At 39.9% G+C, this 19,150-nt stretch overlaps 1 protein-coding gene across 3 annotated transcripts in view; it reads right to left on the minus strand.

The window, feature by feature from the left end:
- Positions 1-19,150, minus strand: part of LOC148357939 (homeobox protein cut-like 1) — a 125,482-nt gene that overhangs the window by 8,927 nt on the left and 97,405 nt on the right. The window contains exons 11-22 of one of the 3 annotated variants that reach the window (XM_088344964.1): positions 17,245-17,433; positions 17,087-17,145; positions 16,279-16,321; positions 16,028-16,124; positions 14,244-15,038; positions 11,596-11,679; positions 10,764-10,865; positions 10,141-10,688; positions 8,546-8,687; positions 6,159-6,446; positions 3,507-3,695; positions 655-922 (exon numbers count right to left, since the gene is read on the minus strand). In XM_088344964.1, the coding sequence (XP_088201090.1) occupies positions 655-922; positions 3,507-3,695; positions 6,159-6,446; positions 8,546-8,687; positions 10,141-10,688; positions 10,764-10,865; positions 11,596-11,679; positions 14,244-15,038; positions 16,028-16,124; positions 16,279-16,321; positions 17,087-17,145; positions 17,245-17,433 (2,804 nt within the window). Of the gene's footprint in view, positions 1-654; positions 923-3,506; positions 3,696-6,158; positions 6,447-8,545; positions 8,688-10,140; positions 10,866-11,595; positions 11,680-14,243; positions 15,039-16,027; positions 16,125-16,278; positions 16,322-17,086; positions 17,146-17,244; positions 17,434-19,150 lie in introns of all 3 variants that reach the window. The other 2 variants (XM_088344963.1, XM_088344965.1) reach the window with 2 other exon arrangements.

The raw sequence follows: 19,150 nt of genomic DNA on the forward strand, positions 1-19,150 counted from the left end.
GTCCCAACAGAGATCTATGGGTCCCCAAAATTTAGTGCAATCGAGGTTGAAATTGTAAATCAGCGACAAATATTTAATATAAATCTATATATTCATTCAGTTTTAATCATCAAATTAATTAATTTTCTGCATCAAATTATTGTTGGTAATATACCGATTAAAGGGATAACCACAAACCTGGCTTTTTTAAATGTTCTTCTTTTATACTTCCTTTTTTTCTTTACACAACATAATTCGTAAGATCAATCATCAAAGCAAGTGAGCCGTTTGAGAGCCGGCTCTTTTTAATGAGTTGAGCCAAAAAAGCCGGTTCTCTAAAAAAAGACTGACTTCCTTTCACTACACAACGAGATCTCGTTGGCCGAGATCGGCATGCAGACGATGATTTGAACCGCGAGACCAAAACAACAATGGCGGATCTGCCTGAAGAAAAGTTAGTAAATCTTTGTTAAAATAAAGTAATCGGGTAATAATGACAATTTTGTGGCAAAAAGGTTGTGTCCTGTGGACGCACGTTGATTTGACACTATGCGTCTAGGACGTGGGGACGCGGGAAAACAAGAACACTGAAGTAAAATGCAATGCATTAATTATACAAGCGCTTATTTTGCACAGCTGCGCGTATTTCTACCACTAACGCCCAAGAACGCTGACCTGTAATTATGAAACCAGTTGATGACAGTGCTCGTCTTCAAATTGAGTTGGGACGCCAACTCCTCAATGGTCTTGGGTGAGGGATATGGTTTCTGTTGGTAAGCCCTTTTCAGGGCTTCCTTCTCTTCTGGGCCTAGAACCACTCTTGGCTTTTTTAGTTGCTGCTGCGGCCCCGGACTCTGAGAGCCCTGCATGTAGTCTGGCCCTAATAGGCCCCCGTCCACCGGATGGCTGTCACTCAAAGAGCTTAGCCTCCTCTTCATGTAAGCTGTGCAGAGAGAAAAATACATGGTACTTGAAGGACAGAGATATTGTTAAAGATTATCAACATAAAATGTGTGCCTGAAAAAAAAAAAAAAAAGCATTTGGATGTGGAATTGGCACCGCCAGGCTGTACTTCCCCAGAACACACCATAAAGTAGCCTAGATGGTAGTGTGCCCGCTTTGAGACTGGGAGGTCGCGCCTCGACCGAGACATACCTAATTGGTATAATGGCGGCGCCCTCTGGCTGCGGCTGCATCGACTCGCTACAACGGGTCAGGTGTATCGACATTTCGTTCTGTGTACATTGTTACAAAGAATGACAATACAAAGGAAATTATTATTATTATTATTATTATAAGAAGTGGTGCCACTATGACTCAGGTGGTTAAGGGATCCAAGAACTGTGAGCTGCAGATCATTGACAAAATCGCTGTGATTTCTTGGTATCTCAAAATCAACATTTCAAGTAGCAGTTAATCAGAGTCTGGAATCATTTTCACATTGAATCTATTTGGGCGCAGTGCTGCATCTTCAAATCTATTCAAACCATATGAGGTAACTCAACACATACTAATACAATTTGATCTGGCATCCAGCTGACATTATTTGCAGTATACAATGTACAGTATTTGAAAAATATATTTAACGATTGGCAGTATAATACATTCATCAAATCAATTCTTGTTTTTAGCTTTTTCCCTTTTTCAAAAAACTTTGTTATTATTTTTGAAGAGCCTCAACATGTGCTACACAGATAAAATTTTGGTCTGACATCAAGATGACATCATTTGCAGCGCATTACTTTTTAAGGATGGTCATTTTATAACATTATATATTTCTTATTGTTTTTAGTTTATATTTTTCCCCATGTTCTTCTATATTGTTGTAATTATGTATTTGTATTTATTTATTGATGTTTGTTGGTTGGTCGGTTGGTTTAACCACTAGGGTCATAGGGAAACCATTTACTCTGGTGTGTCTTGGGCAAGTACAGCCTGGTGGCCCCCATCATTCTCCAGGACCACGTATGTTTCCACCTTGTCTTAAAGCCAGGGACCTTTCAGTGTTAGGTGAAAGTGCTAACTGCTGCACTACAGAAACATGATGTATTTATGTTTATTTCGAACTTTTAATCTTTATTTGTATTATGTTCTATATTCTTGTGTTGAACGGTAGTTTCATTTCTTGAACCAATAGTGTATGAACAAAGTACAAACAAATACAACGATTAGCAACACTTAACATGTTTATATGAAGTAAAAATAAGTACGAATTCAGTCCTTCAAAATCAAATGAATACATTGTATCTTATTACCGTAAGTTTATTTAAAAGCATAGTTGTAAAAAAAAAAAAAAAAAAAAAAAAAAAAAATCACAAAAAATTAAAACAGAAGAAAATATGAATAAAAATGGAGAAATTGTTGCCGTTCCTTTTTTTTTTGGTTTTTCTAATACTTGAGTAATACAGCTCATTTGAATACAGCCCTTGATTTAAACCTTTTCCGTTCTATCTTGTAATTATTCCATACATTGGTAACTAATTTTGTTTTTGTTTATCTATTGTCTGCAATAAGAGGCCTCTGGTAATACAACAATACACTGCAAGCAATTTACAACTGACGCTAGATGGTGCTATTGCACCTCCCACTAAACAAAAACAAAAGACCTCTGTTCTACACATACAGCTGCTGCAGCTAGCTGTGTTGACTTCAGGCAACAGCGGCTGAAAATGAACAGTTCACGGCAGTTTCACATTAGTTTGACATTTTGTCCACCCTGATACACGCTGCCGGATATATTAGTAGCACATCAGCCGCAGCAAAAGCCTCAAAGCAAGGTTAAAGAGCTAAAAAAAAAAAAAAAAAAAAGGCAAGCTGCTAGCTACAAGGCTGGTACAGCAAAGGTGAGGTCGCCTGACATGGTTACACTGTAAAGGTTCGTGTCTTTCCTGGTGGCTCTGCTCTGGGTCGGGAATATTGCCTGTTGCTACTGGGATGCTTTAGTTTAGGGTCAGTGAACCCAAATGAAGCTTAAAGGAGAGTGACCGCTAAACATACACCGGACAGTTAACTGTGGTTTTCACGCTATTCTACACAAATATTTGGGACTCATGGATTGTACACAGATGCTAGCAAAATCAAATCGAGGCATTGTTCTTACAACAGTGTAGCAAATGCGTGACGGAAGGGGTCATAGTGAGGTCAATGGTTTTGTCAAGCGTCGCAGCGTGAAAGAAGCAACAAAGATTAAATATACAAGTTTATAGACTGATGATTATTACGATGATGACAATGATGAAGAGGAGTGCTGATGACTGTGAGTAAGCAGGCCCGTGGCGGTCCCCGAGCTGTCACATCTAATACAGTACGAGATGCCTGCTATCCTGATTGCTACTGACATCACACCAAGATGACTGTGATCTGCACAACATGCTCGACTGTTCCGCACAAAGGATATATCGTCTGTGCATGCCTGATTCAAAAAGGGCTTTCATCCCCGCGTGTTTATCAAATAAATGCATGTTCAAGCGCACAGTGCCAGCCTTTTTTTTTTAAATTTGTTGTGTCTGTGTTTTGTGTGTGCTCACCTTTCTTCTCCAGTCGCTTCATGTCCATGAGTTTCTCTACACTGTGCGGGTCCTGGAGCCAAAGCTGCATACGGACAAAGGGCTCCCTGCCCTTCAGGCTGAGCTTGTGCCACGGTTTGGGCCTGGCCAGCAGGTCTGAGACGGAACCCTGCGTCAAACCCAGGATGGTCTCCCCAAATAGACGCTGGCCTATTTGGGAAAGAACAACAGGAGCCTTTGTTAGACAACTTTTTTTTTTTTTAATATGAGCAAGCCGCTTACAAGTCACATTAGCCATTCCACTGGTTGCACTGGTACGACTTAGTTGGTCGCCTTAAGACAGGATTCAGTCGTATCCATGATTACGGTAGTACATATTGATCATTTTAACTCTTTGTGTGTCATTGAAAGCAAATAGCTGTCAGGGTGCACCAAAGCTTTGAGTGTCATTGATGGCTATGTCTGACCTCTATCGCAAAACAATGGATGCAACGGCCATCAAACACAGGTCACAGTGGTGAGAGCACCAAATCCTGAACACTACACCAGTGATATAGATAACACATGAAAAGGCATTCAATTTTGTTTCACAGTCACACTGAGTCTGAGGAATGTTAGGGAAAGGAGAAAAGAGAGTTGTCTTGAAAGAAAGAAATAAACGCAAAAAGCACAACAAAGGAAACTCTTTGGTGCATCGGATAATGAATTGAACTTTGAGGAAATTGAGAATACATTTTAAATTTTATGTTGGTATTGTGTTGATAGTTTACATCGTTTATAATCATGGCTGCACATATTAAACAATGTTTGTCACTTACAATGCTTAGTTTGGGCTGAAAAAAGTGAAATAAAATTTTTGGGTCAAAAATTAAGGGTTCAAGTTATACACGAGTGTGCGTTATCTACGAATAAATATAGTAATTATATTATATAAAACAGGTTTAATTATTCTAAAGTTTGTACTTAATATTCTTTAAAACTACTAATTAACAACTATCATGACTTGGTAGTTCTTACCTTAAAGTTCGGACTATGAGATGAGACTTTCCCCCAAGCTTTCAACCCTGCGGTTTAGGGAAAGGTGCGGCTTATGCATTGTTTTTAACGGCCGCCAGGGGCACCAGAGCAGTACCCTTATCGTGCAAAAGGTGTAAATCAAAAGGGGAGCTCCAACTACAATATTGGGAATAATTTTCCAAGTCTGTTTATTTTTTAACGGAAATAATGTGGCAAAACGAACAGATTACAAGAAGCAACGTGCAATGAACCAGAGATGTTCAAGGCGGACTTTTATTTATCTGTCGGCATAATCGTGTGTTATGGAGTTAATATTTTACACGGTTGCATTCTATGAATTGTCCTTGATGTAAAGAAATCATTTTCACGGACATTCAAATAAGTTGAAGACAGCCAGAGGACCTGCTGGCGAGTTACCTCGGCTTCTTTTCGGGTATCTTGTTTCAGACCGATCGTGATGTTTCTCTTTAAGTATATTTTAAAACAGACCCTGAATCCCAAGAGTGTAAGTTTTCTAATGATATGTGGCATGACTTATTTCAGTGACTGGGGACATCTTTTAGACACGTATTTGTTAAGCAAAAATCCAGCAGCCCGCCGGCGGGTTTTCGGAACGTTAAGGGGTTAAGGTGCCGGATATTATTAACTCTTTCTGTGTACCGTCTTTCTTCGTAAATGTCTCATGTTTCAATGCGGGCACATGCAGCTTATAGTCAGGTGCGGCTTATGTATGTACAAAATGTTTTTTTTTTGTTTTTTGTTTTTTGTTTCCCTTTCGAAATGTACTGCGTGCGGCTTATCATCAGGTGGGCCTTATCGTCTGAATTTTACGGTTATTTTTAAATGTAGACAAATCCTACTTTTTTAATTATGTATTTTTATTTAAAATGTATGATTTTATTTAAATTTAAAAAATAACTTTCTAACAGAGAATATTTTTATTTCAGACTGTTCTTTTCCACATTGGCCATCTAAAAAGTTGTTTTTATTTGTTTGATTTTGGCACTCTTGGGCTTCCATCTCTGCTGTAAAAATAGAGTCCGTTAACTCCAGTTCACGCCAGCCACTTGTTGGCGGTAATGCTTCTGAAAAAAAAATCACTTGAGCCAAAAGGTTTAGAGAAAAGGACAAGAAGTACAAGAAAACATTGGTCACAATTGATTCTAAAAAATTGGTTCTAAATTATTTCTTAAGTAAAATCCACAAAGTACAAGCAAATCTTTTTTGATAAAAGCTTTTTCTGAGGTGAACCAATTATTCACAAGAAAAAGCATCGATTCCAGTGACTAAAAGATGGAATTAAAAGTTGAAACATTGGCATAAATTAAGATAACATAAAATAAGATAATCATTTATTCGTCCCACAATGGGGAAATTTCTTTTGTTACAGCAGTAAAACAGTGAATAATGAATAACAGCTAGAATATGAATAGTATAAACAAGTATTTAGGAATATTAAAAAAAATACCAGAATATTTCAAATCGCAGGTGTGCAAAGTAGTTAAAGTAAAGTGGCCAGTACAGTAATGTGCAAATTGTTACTGTGAATCTGTACACTAAATCTTGGCCAACTTTGCAGGTAAATTGATGGCATTGTTAAGATTAGATGCCCCCCGGGGAAAACAATGCTTATGTTGAAAAAATAAAATATCTCACCTAGGTTGTTGTCTGTCAGCACTTCCTTCACCTTCTTGGTAATAGCGTATGTGTCAAGTTCAGGAGACATTGCGACCATCTCTTGAATGCTCAGACCAGAGTGACCAGGCAGAGGCAACGGGGTACCGGGCTGGGATTCCCCACACGAGGGATCGTCGGAGATGGGCTTGTGTCCGGACGATTGTGATGTGAGCATATCGCCAGCGAGGCCGTTGACGGACTCTTCGGCCGAACTGAGCGGTGACTCTGGAGCAGGGCTGCAGCTTGCTGATGTTTTGGGAGTACCTTCTGCTTGTGGAGATAACGGACAAAGATTGTGTCTGGTAAGAACTGGAGAGTTTGTAAAAAGTAAAATGATCAAAATAACCACATTTACAATTAAAATACCTCTACTTTTGCTGATTCAAATCACATTTTTGTATACTTTAGGATTTATTTTGAGAATAAGTTTTGGCAAAATCACAAACATATACTTAGTGTGAGCAATATTCCATATTATATGATTTCATGTAAATTATTCATGATTATTTCATTTTCTCTAGAGTCATTATGTGATGTGATTCATAACACCTATAATACCTTGGTATTATAATTCGATTACATGATTTGATTAAGGTGAAAAGTGTTTGGACTGTCAGGGGGACAGGACCAAGATAAGCTTCGGCTTTTTTCCTGTCATCTGTTTTTTCTCTCCAGTTTTGTCAAGTGTTTATCAAAGTTTTTGATTTTCGATTCATTGTTACCTTTTTTTTTTCACTAACAGTGAAAAACAAATGTCCACAAATCAAACAATGGAAAATTGCCTTCCTCTGCCAGATACCGTTTTTAACATGTTGAATATTATTTTCTCTTTTCACAAGGAAAACCATTTAAAATACGATACAATAATGCTTAAGATGTGCAAAAATATCAGGATATAAATATTGACAGTATAACACAATTTATTTAAGACCAGTTCTCAACTATAGCAGTAAGCGATACACAGTACAAATTCGATTTTTATTTATAAAACTTCCTCCATTTATCATTTGTAAAACGTTTTATTCCTCGAAATTTCAAGGAATTATTGGCCATTTTTTCAGATTTTTTTTATTGTTAACTTCATTGGTATCAATAAATATTTAGTCCCCAATTTGATTTCAGATGCACTTACATTAACTTATTATTAGCATATTATACAAGTATAAATTATTTTTCAAATTGATTGTTATATAACAAAAATATGAAAGACAAGGCAATGAAACTGCTGCTTACAGGAAGAAAAACTGAAGATTTAGAAAAACAAATTACCTGGCCATATAAGAAAAATTTTACTAACATTTTTTGAAGAAAAAAAAAAAAAAGAAAAAAAAATCCATTCTCACCAAAACTACTACTTATGAATGAATAGTATTTTACTCTTCACTTTATGTTGAAATGAGACTAAGACTTTGTGCGTGAATAAACCACTTGAACGATTGCATTCGATTTCAGTTTTAGCAGAAGTGGCCCCTTTCTTGTTTTAAACAAGCACATGGTGTTGTTGTTTTTTTATATCTTGGAGATTGATCAATTGTGTTTTTCTTGAAAACAGAGTATGCAATAACATCCACCGCTTTTTTATGTGAAAAAGTTCGCATGCATGTCCATTTACAGATTAATTTATACAGAAAAAAATCCAAGGATTTATTATCGTTTTTTTAATATGTTGGGCTATGAAAAGGAAAATTGACTCGATTTCCCCTCCCCCATCAAACACAATCCAAGGAAAAAACATATATTTAAATAAGGCTGGTTTATAGGACCAAAACGAAGCATCGGTAATCGTCCAGCATACAGGAAAGTTTTATCCAGTCTCACTATGTTGGCTTTGGGAGGAACTAAAATTGACTTGATTCCAATTTAAGAAACAGCATAGGTGTTTTAGTTTAGAGTTTGACGCTTTTTTGGCTTGCTGTGCATTCTTTCATCTCTCTGTCTCTCCCTGTGTAGTGCTGCTGTGCAGCTCAGCAGGCTGGAAGAGAGCAGTCATGAGGAGCTGTCAGTGTACATTAGCTGCTGTTTACACCCCCAGAGAGAAACAGAGACACGCACACGCATGCACACACAGAGCTGCCATCTGGCGCTGCAACACTAACTTGTCTATGACATGACAAACCAGCAGCTTGCTGGCTGACACTGCCACAGCATAGTGCAGGGGGAGGGGCTGGTAGGAGGAGTTAACAGGGAGGATATGGGAGAACGCGAGGTCAGACCGGGCGACGGAGCGAGGGATGGATGGAGGGAGGGAAGGAAGATTGAGTGATTGACAGATGGACAGTAGCGACTTGCCGCGAGCTCTAATCAGGGCTTTCTGCACAAAGAGGTTGTGTGAATCGCCGATGTTTACAGCCGCGGGATTTGTGTACCTTGGTTTTGAGCTGGCTGGATGTGCGCATTTTGCCCCTGGTCGCCATTGAGCCATGGTTGCATTCGCAGGTATGGCTCCCGATTCCTCTGGTTCAGCTTGTTCCACGGCTTGTTCCGAGACAGGCTGTCGCTCAGTATTCCCTGAAGTATACATCAGGGGAAATGGTCAGACATACAAGGGTTGTCTAAGAGTGCAACTATTAGCTGTGTTGCAGTTCAAGTTTATTATTAGGGAGAATTTAAAAAACCAAAACGATAAAAAAAGTCCTTCACATTAGCACTGCTAGGCTACAGCCAGGGGCGGGTAACTTTTTGTTATGTTTGTGGCAATCGAAATGCATTGTCTTTATTGTCATTGATATTAATGTTGTGAAACATTAAGATTGAACATGGCACTCCAGGGTAAGCATGAAATAAAGATTTCAAAGAAAAAAATATGGATAAAAAGACTCGAGGTCTAATGATTATCGGGCGGGCCGATTATCGGCATTGATATTTGGGAATTCGACAGATATCGGTATTTCGGCATTTTTTGTTTATGTGATGGGCCGATTATTTAGGCTTATATTCAGCCAACTCTTTCTCCCTCTCACCCCTCCCTCTGTCTCGCACATTACCCACTTCGCGCCTTGTGATTGGATAAGCGACCAGTGGAAGAGCCACTAAAACAGTAAGAATAACGTTAGAGGGGAGTAAACTGCAGCAGCTTGGCTTACTCCAGAGTCCCGACATACCTGTGAGTTAAGACCACTGATAATATTGAGATGTTCAGTCATTGGTAGAAAGGTGTGTGTGAGATTAAGAGATAGCATAAAGAGTTCTTTTTTTTTTTTTAATTAGTTTCACCTTTTTTCAGCTCGAACTTTGTGGCTGGATGCAATGGGAATTGAACTCAGGTTGTGGGGGTGCTAGCCCTTAATCCTAACCACTGGACCACTAGTGGTATAAAGGACATATGTAAAGGCATTCGAACGCATCTAATCTTTATGCTGATTTTATTCACTGTCGTAGAGATTAATCTTAATTTTGGTGAGCATTTCATGTTAAAATGACAATAAGTTATATTCTATTCCAAGCATTGTAAGTGAAAAAGGTTGTTGAATACGTGCAGCCTTGATTAAAATAATTTATTAACAACGTAAATGAACACAATACCAACATAAAATTTACAATGTAGTTATTTTGTGTCCCTCAAAGTCGTATACATCATCAGATAAACCAAATGGTTGCTTTCCTTATCGTGCCTGTCTGCATCTTTCAAGAATACTTTGTTTTCTCCATTCTTTAATATTCGTCTCTGGTACCTAATGAGATAAAACCTAATGCCTGTTTGTATGTAAAGCATATCACTGGTGGTCCAGTAGTTGCGATCCGCTGTGTTTACCACCGCCCATTGCATCCATGGTTTTTAGATTGTGGTCAGCGATAATTTTCATCTAATCTATCATTGCGCAAATAGAGTGAACCCTCGTGTATAACACGCACGCACCCAAACTTGAACTTATTTTTTGGGGTAAAATAATATGCACGATACACAAATGAATATGGCATAAAAATTGTAATATTTTTCGTTTGTTCACATAAAAACACTCACGTCTTTGGAGTCTTCCTGGCTGTGGTTCTCATCTCCCGCTGAAGACCTGCGGGGGTCCGTGTGCATGCTACTCCACCATTGCTCCCTCCAGTAGCCCACCCCTCCCGCCGCAGTCCCGGATCGCGCCGAGCCCTCAGAGCCGCGACCCTGCCTGAGAGCGCCGTCCGATGACATGTCAATCCCCGAAGAGGGCCTGCCCTCCCGCTTGATGCCCGAGCTGAAGTCCAGCACTGGGGACGGGGAGGAGGGTGATGACAATAGGGAGTTAGGAACCTTCTTCAGGGATAGCCCCAAGGGGTTATAAGGGGGGAGTGGGGCAGTAAGTGCCGAGCTCATGAGGTCCCTCTGAGAGAGTGGCGCCAGGGATGATGCGGAGGACGAGGCTTTCAGGATGGGCTCCAGCGCGGCCTGCTGAGCCTCCATTTCTCGGCGAGCTTGCTCCAGGATGGAGCGGATGGCCTCGTCGGAGCCGCTGCCCCCGCCACCTCCGAGGCCGCTCCCCCCACCTCCTTTCAGGCCTGTGTACATGGGCTGCACGTGTGACAAATCTGGGGGACCGGAAAAGACCGTCAAGGACACAAGGACATCAATTGGCTTGATTTGTAAAGTGATTTTACACTCACCAGCTTTCTGCACCTGCAACTCCCTTTTTGCCTGCTCTAGAATGGACTTGATGGCCTCATCTGAACCTGCTTCTTGAGTGCGGACACGAGACGTGATGTTCCCTGTAAGGAAAGAAAAAAACAACAGGAAGAGATTACCACAAGGAGGGGAACAAACTAGAATGGTACCTTTTCATACGAGCACCTCTGGACACGAGAATTTTGATAAATGTGTTTGTTTGTTTTTTAAACAAAAATCTTGCTTTACATTCGAGGGTTAATCCAAGCGATAAACAGTACCAGAGGCTACCAATAAAGACCGCTCATCGACAACATCAGCTCATGCCATTTGGCGCATATGCTTCCCACCATCACCCACTTGATCCCGCCAACTTGTTCATATTACGCAGCATGTTTGTTTTTGTAATACTGCATCTCTTTTTTTGTGTTTTTTTTTGTGTGACCCAAGCAATGAAATTTGAAAAGGGAAATAGTCAGCAACAGGCCGATTAGTTTTTAACTTTTTTGTATCAGAAAAAAATTGCTCGATATGGGAGCAAATTCGAGCAACACGCACGATCCTCGAACAAATTAGGCTTGTATGAAGAGGTACCATTGTATTTGAAAATAAATCACCTAATTATCATATTTAAACTTTTGACAGCACAAAGAACATTCCAACTCTAAGCCAACTATACCAGAGGCATTATTTTCAAAGCAAACATGCAAACGCAGAGCTGCCAGTACAATCAGCGGATGAACATGCCGGCTATTTCAGATCATACAGATCATCCTTCCACAATCAAGCCACACAGACAGAACGTGCTAGAATTTGTGTGCGAAAGGGACAGACCTGTGTGTGAAGATGTATTGGAGAGGGCTCTCCGCTTCGGAACATCCTGAAACACTCGGCTAAGCTGGGGCTGGCCTGAGCCCTCTGTTAAAAACAATATATCACACACTATGTTACAGCACTCGGGAGTTTGTTTTTTCGCAGCTATCTATTGTATTCGGCTGCCTAACGAGTACCAGAAATCCTGTGGATAACACGCACTTCTGTTTGAAGTGACACCAGGAAATCACTTCTAACACATACAGTGCTACTGACAGCTTTAGACATCTAACTTCGTTTTTATTTTTATTTAAGAAGGCTGGCTGTAAATGAATTAATACGTTTTATTCTCTGTATTTTTGTAGACTGTAATAGGGTAACTTAATTTTCACTTATACCTTATCATCAGTGAGTACTTGAGTACCAATGCAGAGTATCGCTATTGTAATTATACTAGGCCGTTTTTGTGATGGTCAAACCGCCGCTTGCTGCCATTTTTAGATCAGATAATAAACATTAAACAAGAACATTGCCATTTATATTTTGTAATTTCTAAATGTCTTACTTAAAAAATAATTTTAACTCATTTTTGGGTGGGATGTAAACGTTTATATTTTTAAAACAGTTTCAGAAAAGGTGGTTACCTACACTGATAACTACCGTAAATTCCAGACTATAAGCCGCTACTTTTTTCCCAAATGTTGAGCACTGCGGCTTATTCAGGGAAGCGGCCAATTTATGGAATTTTTCCAACGGCCACCAGCAGCGCTGGAGTATAAAAGGTAAGATTAAGACCAGTAGAATATGTGCGCCAAGAAAGACTGCAACCTCTAAGTTTGAGCATACATTGTCTGTAAAGTTAAGGTACGTTCCGATAATGAGCGAGCCACCCTTGATGGCGATAGTTATGAGGAGGAAGTTGAGGACGATCTATCGTGAAATTCACAATTACGGGATACTTTTTCTGACAGGCACGTTTGATATATTGCGAGCGGGATCCTACTAGCATGTTGGTACCTTTCAAAGGCACGGTTTGGGATGAAAGTTATATTATTATTATTAAAGCTTTAAAAACTCTCTCGGTGTACCGTCTTTCTTCATAAATATGTATAACCATGTATAATATGCATTTGTATTTTTAGAGATTTATTCTGTTATGTGTCCTACGGACGAATCAAAAAGAAGGGGCGGAGCAAACGCTGGCTGATGGGAATTGGGGTAAAGCTGAGTTACCGGTAGATCTGTCTGTTGTTGCAGCGGACAATAGTGGATACATATTTTTCCCACCCGTAACTTTGGAAATATACATTGTTTCCTTGGATTACTTTCATCGGGACCCGGACTTTACAAGTCTGCATCATACGTTAATTACGGGTATCAATTTCCATTTATGATGACAACTGTAGCTCTAGAATTGCGTACTATCTATGTAGTTACAATCGTGGAACTTACAGCCTGGTCTGGGTTAATCTTGTGGGTGTGTCACAAGTTTTAATGCGGGCGCACGCGGCTTATACATGGGTGCGGCTTGTACAAGTATAAAAGTGGCAAACCACCTCAAAAGTGGTGGGTGCGGCTTATAATCAGGTGCGCTCTATAGTCCGGAATTTACGGTAAAATCAGTTGAGGGGGGGAAATAGCTAAAGTACAATTATTGCAAATAAATCATTTTAAATTTAAGTGTAGAAATGGTTCTATATAATTGATCATTAAAAAGAAAATACAAATCCTAGGTAGTAGGAATATCAAATGGGACAAACATCTGTTTTTAATCTGACTATTGTCATAGTCTTAAACAAATAACTATTAATAATATAACAATACAACTGCAAATCATATTTTGAACAGAAAATGCTACAGCTATCTGTACTGTATCAATTGCTTGGTTTTAAATTTGTTTGTGAATTTATACAGGTATTAGTCATAAAAAACTGGTTAAAAAAGTGGTAATTAAAATGTCAATATTTGGGGGCTCATTTTAACTCCACTAATTAAAAGATAACATGATTTTATGTTATATAGACGAGGTCTTATTCACAAGATTTTGCAATTTTAACCAGTGCAAATTTCAGTGCAGACATATATTGATCTTTATTGTGTGTGACCCTGACAGAAACCAAGCTTCTACTTCACACAGCAATATCTAACTCCTACAACAACAGTTTGGGATTTAATAAAAATATTTTACAACACAAACTGAGGCCTTACTTTAACAAACAATCTTTAAGAGAATCTGGAACTACGACTTTTTTTGCATTGCCGAGATGGACTTCCATCAGAAATGTCCTGATGCGTGAACAAAAGCAGGGCCGTAAGAGATCGAATCTCCTCATAGTTAGCAGTGCCTCAGCGTTCTTCCTAGTTCCCACAGATCAATACTATTGATGTGTGAAAGGTTTCTGTATTGACTACAATGGCTAGGAGAGGCTCCTGGGAGGAGTATGTGTGCGTGTTCGTGTGTGTGTCTAAGAACTCATTCAGGACACACAGATGTGGCACACAGGATGGGAGTTAGGAAAGAGGAAGAAAAATATGAAGGCTAGTTCTTATTGACAAGCTAATCAATAGCTTTGTGCAAAGCTGTTGACATACGCACACACGCATGCTCGATACACACTCACACCCATACACGCACACACACAAAGTAATCACAAGGCGTAAACGCTCACCTCGTTGCCGTCCCTGGATGCTGCGTAGCGCCAGGATGTTCTGCTCGTCGGCCAGGAACTGCCTCATCTTGTGGAAGGGCTCCTTTCCCCGAATGGTGAGTTTGTTCCATGGCTTAGGCCGGGCCAGGATCTCGCTGACCGAGCCCTGGGAGAGTCCCAGCACATAGTGGCCGAAAACGCGCTGGCCAATGTTGTGCTTGATCAGCTGCTCTTTCACCTGCCGGGCGATTTCGGCAGTGTCCATGTCCTCGCCGTCCAAAACGCTCGCCGTTGTGGCATCGGAGTGGCTGGGGGACGGCGAGGGAGCGCTTCCGGCTGTGCTGCTCCCATTGACAGGGGCAATGTCCGGGCTGGCTGGAGGTGGCTGAGGGCTGCTGGCTGCCAGAGGGATGGCGGCAGACCCGCAACCGGGGGTCGAAGTAGGGATGGAGCTGAGGGTAGGGGTGAATGGGGTGAAGAGCAGGGCCCCACTAGGGATCCCGGACGACTCCTGCAAGGCTTTGGAGTAGAAAGTTTGCAGCAGCTGTCGCTGGATCAATGAGTTCAAAGCCATCTTGCCGCCCACGAGCGGGAAGACAGGTGAGTAGAAATCCTGACCGATGCCCGTGGGATTGAAGGGGTGCGTTTCCCCACCACCGCTGCTGCCAACGCTGCTGATGGTGGTGGAGGTGTTGGGGGCATTCGTGTGAGAGCGAGACAGGGGAGGCTGCAAGGAGGAAGGAGGGGGCGTAGAAGAGGGGGCGCTACTTTCCTCCTTTAGGGTCGAATCTTCTGTCCCTTTCCGCCCGGTTGGCCCTACAAGAAAGGTCAAAGACACCATGCATTATGGGGGGAGTCAACAAAAAAGGGGTTCCGAAAACAGAGAAGAGAAGCAAAATTCACTTAATCAAGTGGTTTTCCGAATTAGGCTTTTTTTTTTTCTCCTTTTTTGCCAACCCCCCAGACAAAATGCCCGTGCATTTGTGATTTCAACCTTTCTTGTAAGTCACAGCCTGGGAGAAAAAAAGTCAGAACAACAAAAAAAGTAGACACCTGCGCCACTGAGGCGGATAATATCAGTTCCTTGTGTCCTTGTGGTCAAAAGGCGTGTACAGATGACCTCTTCATGCCGCAGCAGTGATCCTTACCACTCTGGTCGCAGATGCAGTCCTTAGTTTATTACATATATCCAGTGGAAAAGTCTGAATATAGTATTTGTTGCTGAACAAAATGCAAATAGCGTGTGCAGGTCTTCACACTGATGGTGAAGGTCGAAGTTTTCCAACAGACCGAATGTTCACATTCATCATAACAAACGTATCAAAGAAACGTGTGCACCCCCACCCTTGATCTTTTAGCTACAAAAATCCATCTCGATGATAGGCGCAGCGAGCAATATTATTCAAATGCATAACCGTTGAGACTTAACATGATTGAGCGAGACAGTAGGCTCCCCTTACTGTGAATGTTAATCAATTCAGGGCTGCTCAGCTATTCAAGCCTACAGCTATGACATTTCAAACCCATAAACACTGTTTGGGCGTTCCTGATGCAAGGGGAGAGGAGCGGGGTCAGTGTATGGTGTCCTCATTTTTACTGTTGTGCAACTTTATTGCTCTTGAGGTTGACTTACTGGTGTGTAAACTCACTTGAGATGTTTTCGTTTTGTGCGTGGGTTCAATAAACATTACTTTATATGACAAACATAGTCTTATGTATTCTCAGAGAAAAAGAAGTGAAACACATTGATTTGCACTCATCTTTGCTTGTGCCTGTAAAGGTGGGAGCAAACCTTCCTAACTTACCGCTGAGCTCGTTGTTAGCTATGCGCAGTGCAGCGCTCTCCGACTGAAGACTTCGGTTCCTCTCTAGCAACAGCACCTCCAGAGGTTTGGACGATTCCTGATGACGAGAGAGACCAAAAGGAATTTGCGGGGGGGAAACTTACCAGTCCCAACGGAAAGGTTCATAATTACTAGTCCTATTATAAAATAAATCTGTGTCCTAATTGTAGAACAAGGACCAAGGGAGTCATGTAATTATGAAAGATTTTTACCTGCGCAGAGTCTGATGTTCCAAACTCCACCGATTTCAGAATACTGAGGGTAGAGACAAAGCTTATTTTAATAGGCCACAGTACAAAAACATAACTCTTCAGAGGGCTTAATAAATCACATTTGTAATATTATCAATTTCAATCTCCTACTTTTTTTAAATTGGAAAGTTCCATTTATGCATATGAATGAATGAATATATTGACAAATATATCGAGAAATGAGTACATGAATGAACGAAGAAATAAATAAAATTGAGATGTCGTTTTAAAATGGCAGTGATGATATGCATAAGTAATGACTTAAATATGTAAGAAAAGTAAACAAAAATCAAAATCAAATCTCTTTGAATTAAACTCCTGAACTCCTTAACTTCTTGCACCATCAGGAAGGCACTTTTTAATTTTTTGGTGCATTACACTTGTTACAATGACAAAAAATCATATTTTTTTCTATCACTATTGCATATGAGGGCAGAAATGCTCCCCAATGGCTTTTAAGACAGCCCAAAAATAGAGTTAATATATTTTACCAACCTTAACAGAATCTACATTTTCACTTCACAAACTGCTAGTTAAGGAGCTAGCTAACCATCTTGAGTTTTTTAGCTGGATAGCATGCAAAGGAGAAAGAGCGAGTGAAAAAGAGATATGTATTTACTCTTGTGAAAATACTTTTGAAATATGCAACTGTCTTTGAGGTCAGAGCACCACAAAAACAAGTTCAAGCTTTAGACCAGTCCCCTATTGAAATGAAAACCGGCTTGTTGCACATCTACTGCACATGTGATCTTGTTTTAGAACTCCTTACCCCAACTCCTTCTTCACCTCCTCATAATCTGCTTGCTTTTCGAGTTTCTCTTCTAGTTCCTGTGGATAACAAAATAACAAAATACTTCAAAAGTGCTGAAACCAACCAAGCAAGTCTAATATTAGAAACTCACCAACCCCTGAAAATTTTCTACGTACCTTGAGAACGGTGGTCTTGCTACAGAGCTGCTGCTCCAGCTGCGTGATCTGAGTGCTGGTAGTCTCTCGGAGTTTGGTCAGGCTGGCCTGCAGTCTCTGGACATCCTCCACCAGCTGTGCGCTTTCCTTTTCTTTGGCCCTGAGCTCCACCTCCAGGCTGGAGTTGGATACCATATCTGCAGTCTGCTCCTGCAAAACAAGAAACAAAACTGTAAATTAGTTGAATGTAACCTAACTAGACAATTACAAATAATAGAGGAGACATATATTGTCTCAAAACAAAAACAAATGTAGTTGTGTAGGTGGTAGAAAACAATTTAAGTGGAAGGAAAACGTTTTCAAAAGTGCCAAGACTGTAAAATGTTAAAATAAAAGAAGGCAAAGTAATTCTATAGATTTCTGGTGCCCGGGACGCTGTTGTAGAGATTATAGTTTTAATAATGATCCTTTTTATATTTAGAATCCCCATTAGCTAATGCCTATATAATTTTTTTAATACATTTAAAGCTTAGTAGACATCTCTGGGTGTATAAATTGCAAGAACAGGGGAGCGAGTCTTCAGATATGAAATTCCAACCTGCTCTAAAGGCATTCCTCTGAACCCTTTCTTTTTTATCAAATCTCCTAGGTTACAAAAGCAGATCTGCCCTAGAAGGTGTGGTTATCAAACAACAGCCAAATAATAGGCTGATGGTGACAATTATGTGAACACTTCATAATAGTCAAAACAACGAGCAACAGTGCACAATAATATTTAACAAAGTGGCATCCTACGCAATCTCCTTTGCAGATGTCCAATATTAAAAGCAGAATAAACCTAATCAGCAAGTAATGTGTGACCAAAAGTTTGTAAATTCATATAAATTTTGAAGACTAATTAACTTACCTAACTTAAATCTTTTTATAAATAGTAGAGATGTACAATAATTATGAAACTAATAATTATCAGAGATTACTTGTAAAATTACACCGAGGTTATTAATGCCATTACAAACAATTGATAGAAAATTAGTTACTTGGAGCCATGCGATAGTATTCAGAGTAAAACATAAATGATAACTATATTTTCCTTGTATTTCATTGATTGAATATGAAGCTCCACTCATACCCGAAGACAAATAGCAACATTTTCGGCCAGTCCAGTAAAAAATATTTAATATTCTTCAACATGACATATCTTCCAAATATAATAATACTAATAATTTCCTTTGTATTGTCATTCTTTGTAAGAACGAAATGTCGATACACCTGACCCGTTGTAGCGAGCCGATGCAGCCGCAGCCAACAGAGGGCGCCGCCATTTTACCAATGTTATAAGTAACAATTTATATATGCACACAAGATATATTAAAAAAAAATATCAGTGTCAGCAGGAATTACAGTAATGGTGCGCTCTCTTTGAACAGTCTCTCCTAATACTGCCCGATGACACTTTTACATTAACTGTATACACAAAGCTTTCAATAATAACAGAATACAGTTTGAACAAAGAGCAGTTCAGATATTATTCAACTTATTATCGGAATTTGTTCCGACCAACTGGTAGTAAATCCATTACAATGATACCATCTACTGCACAGACGGTATCTAGTTTAAGTGTCGAGGTAGATGGCATGTATCAATTCAGATGTTACATGTATATTGTTGGGTGCTCCGTTTCAAATTGTTAAAGAGCATGGGTCTCCAATGTGGTGACCTCTAAGAACACCTGAGTGGCCCGCGGCCAGGTTCTAAGAATATCTCAGTTGTGATCGGTTATTGTGATTTTCATGAGAAATTTGATTTCCAACTGGCATGGTGTTTTAGTGGTTGTCGAGGCCTATTTTAACTCTACTAACAATCACAACCTGATTATACCAGAGTAACAACATAGTAATGAAATAAGTTATTTTAGAAATGCGTATCA

Source organism: Urocampus carinirostris, chromosome 10, assembly GCF_059441175.1.
Source record: "Urocampus carinirostris isolate Australia breed hairy pipefish chromosome 10, RoL_Ucar_1.0, whole genome shotgun sequence".
Lineage (NCBI taxonomy): Eukaryota > Metazoa > Chordata > Actinopteri > Syngnathiformes > Syngnathidae > Urocampus > Urocampus carinirostris.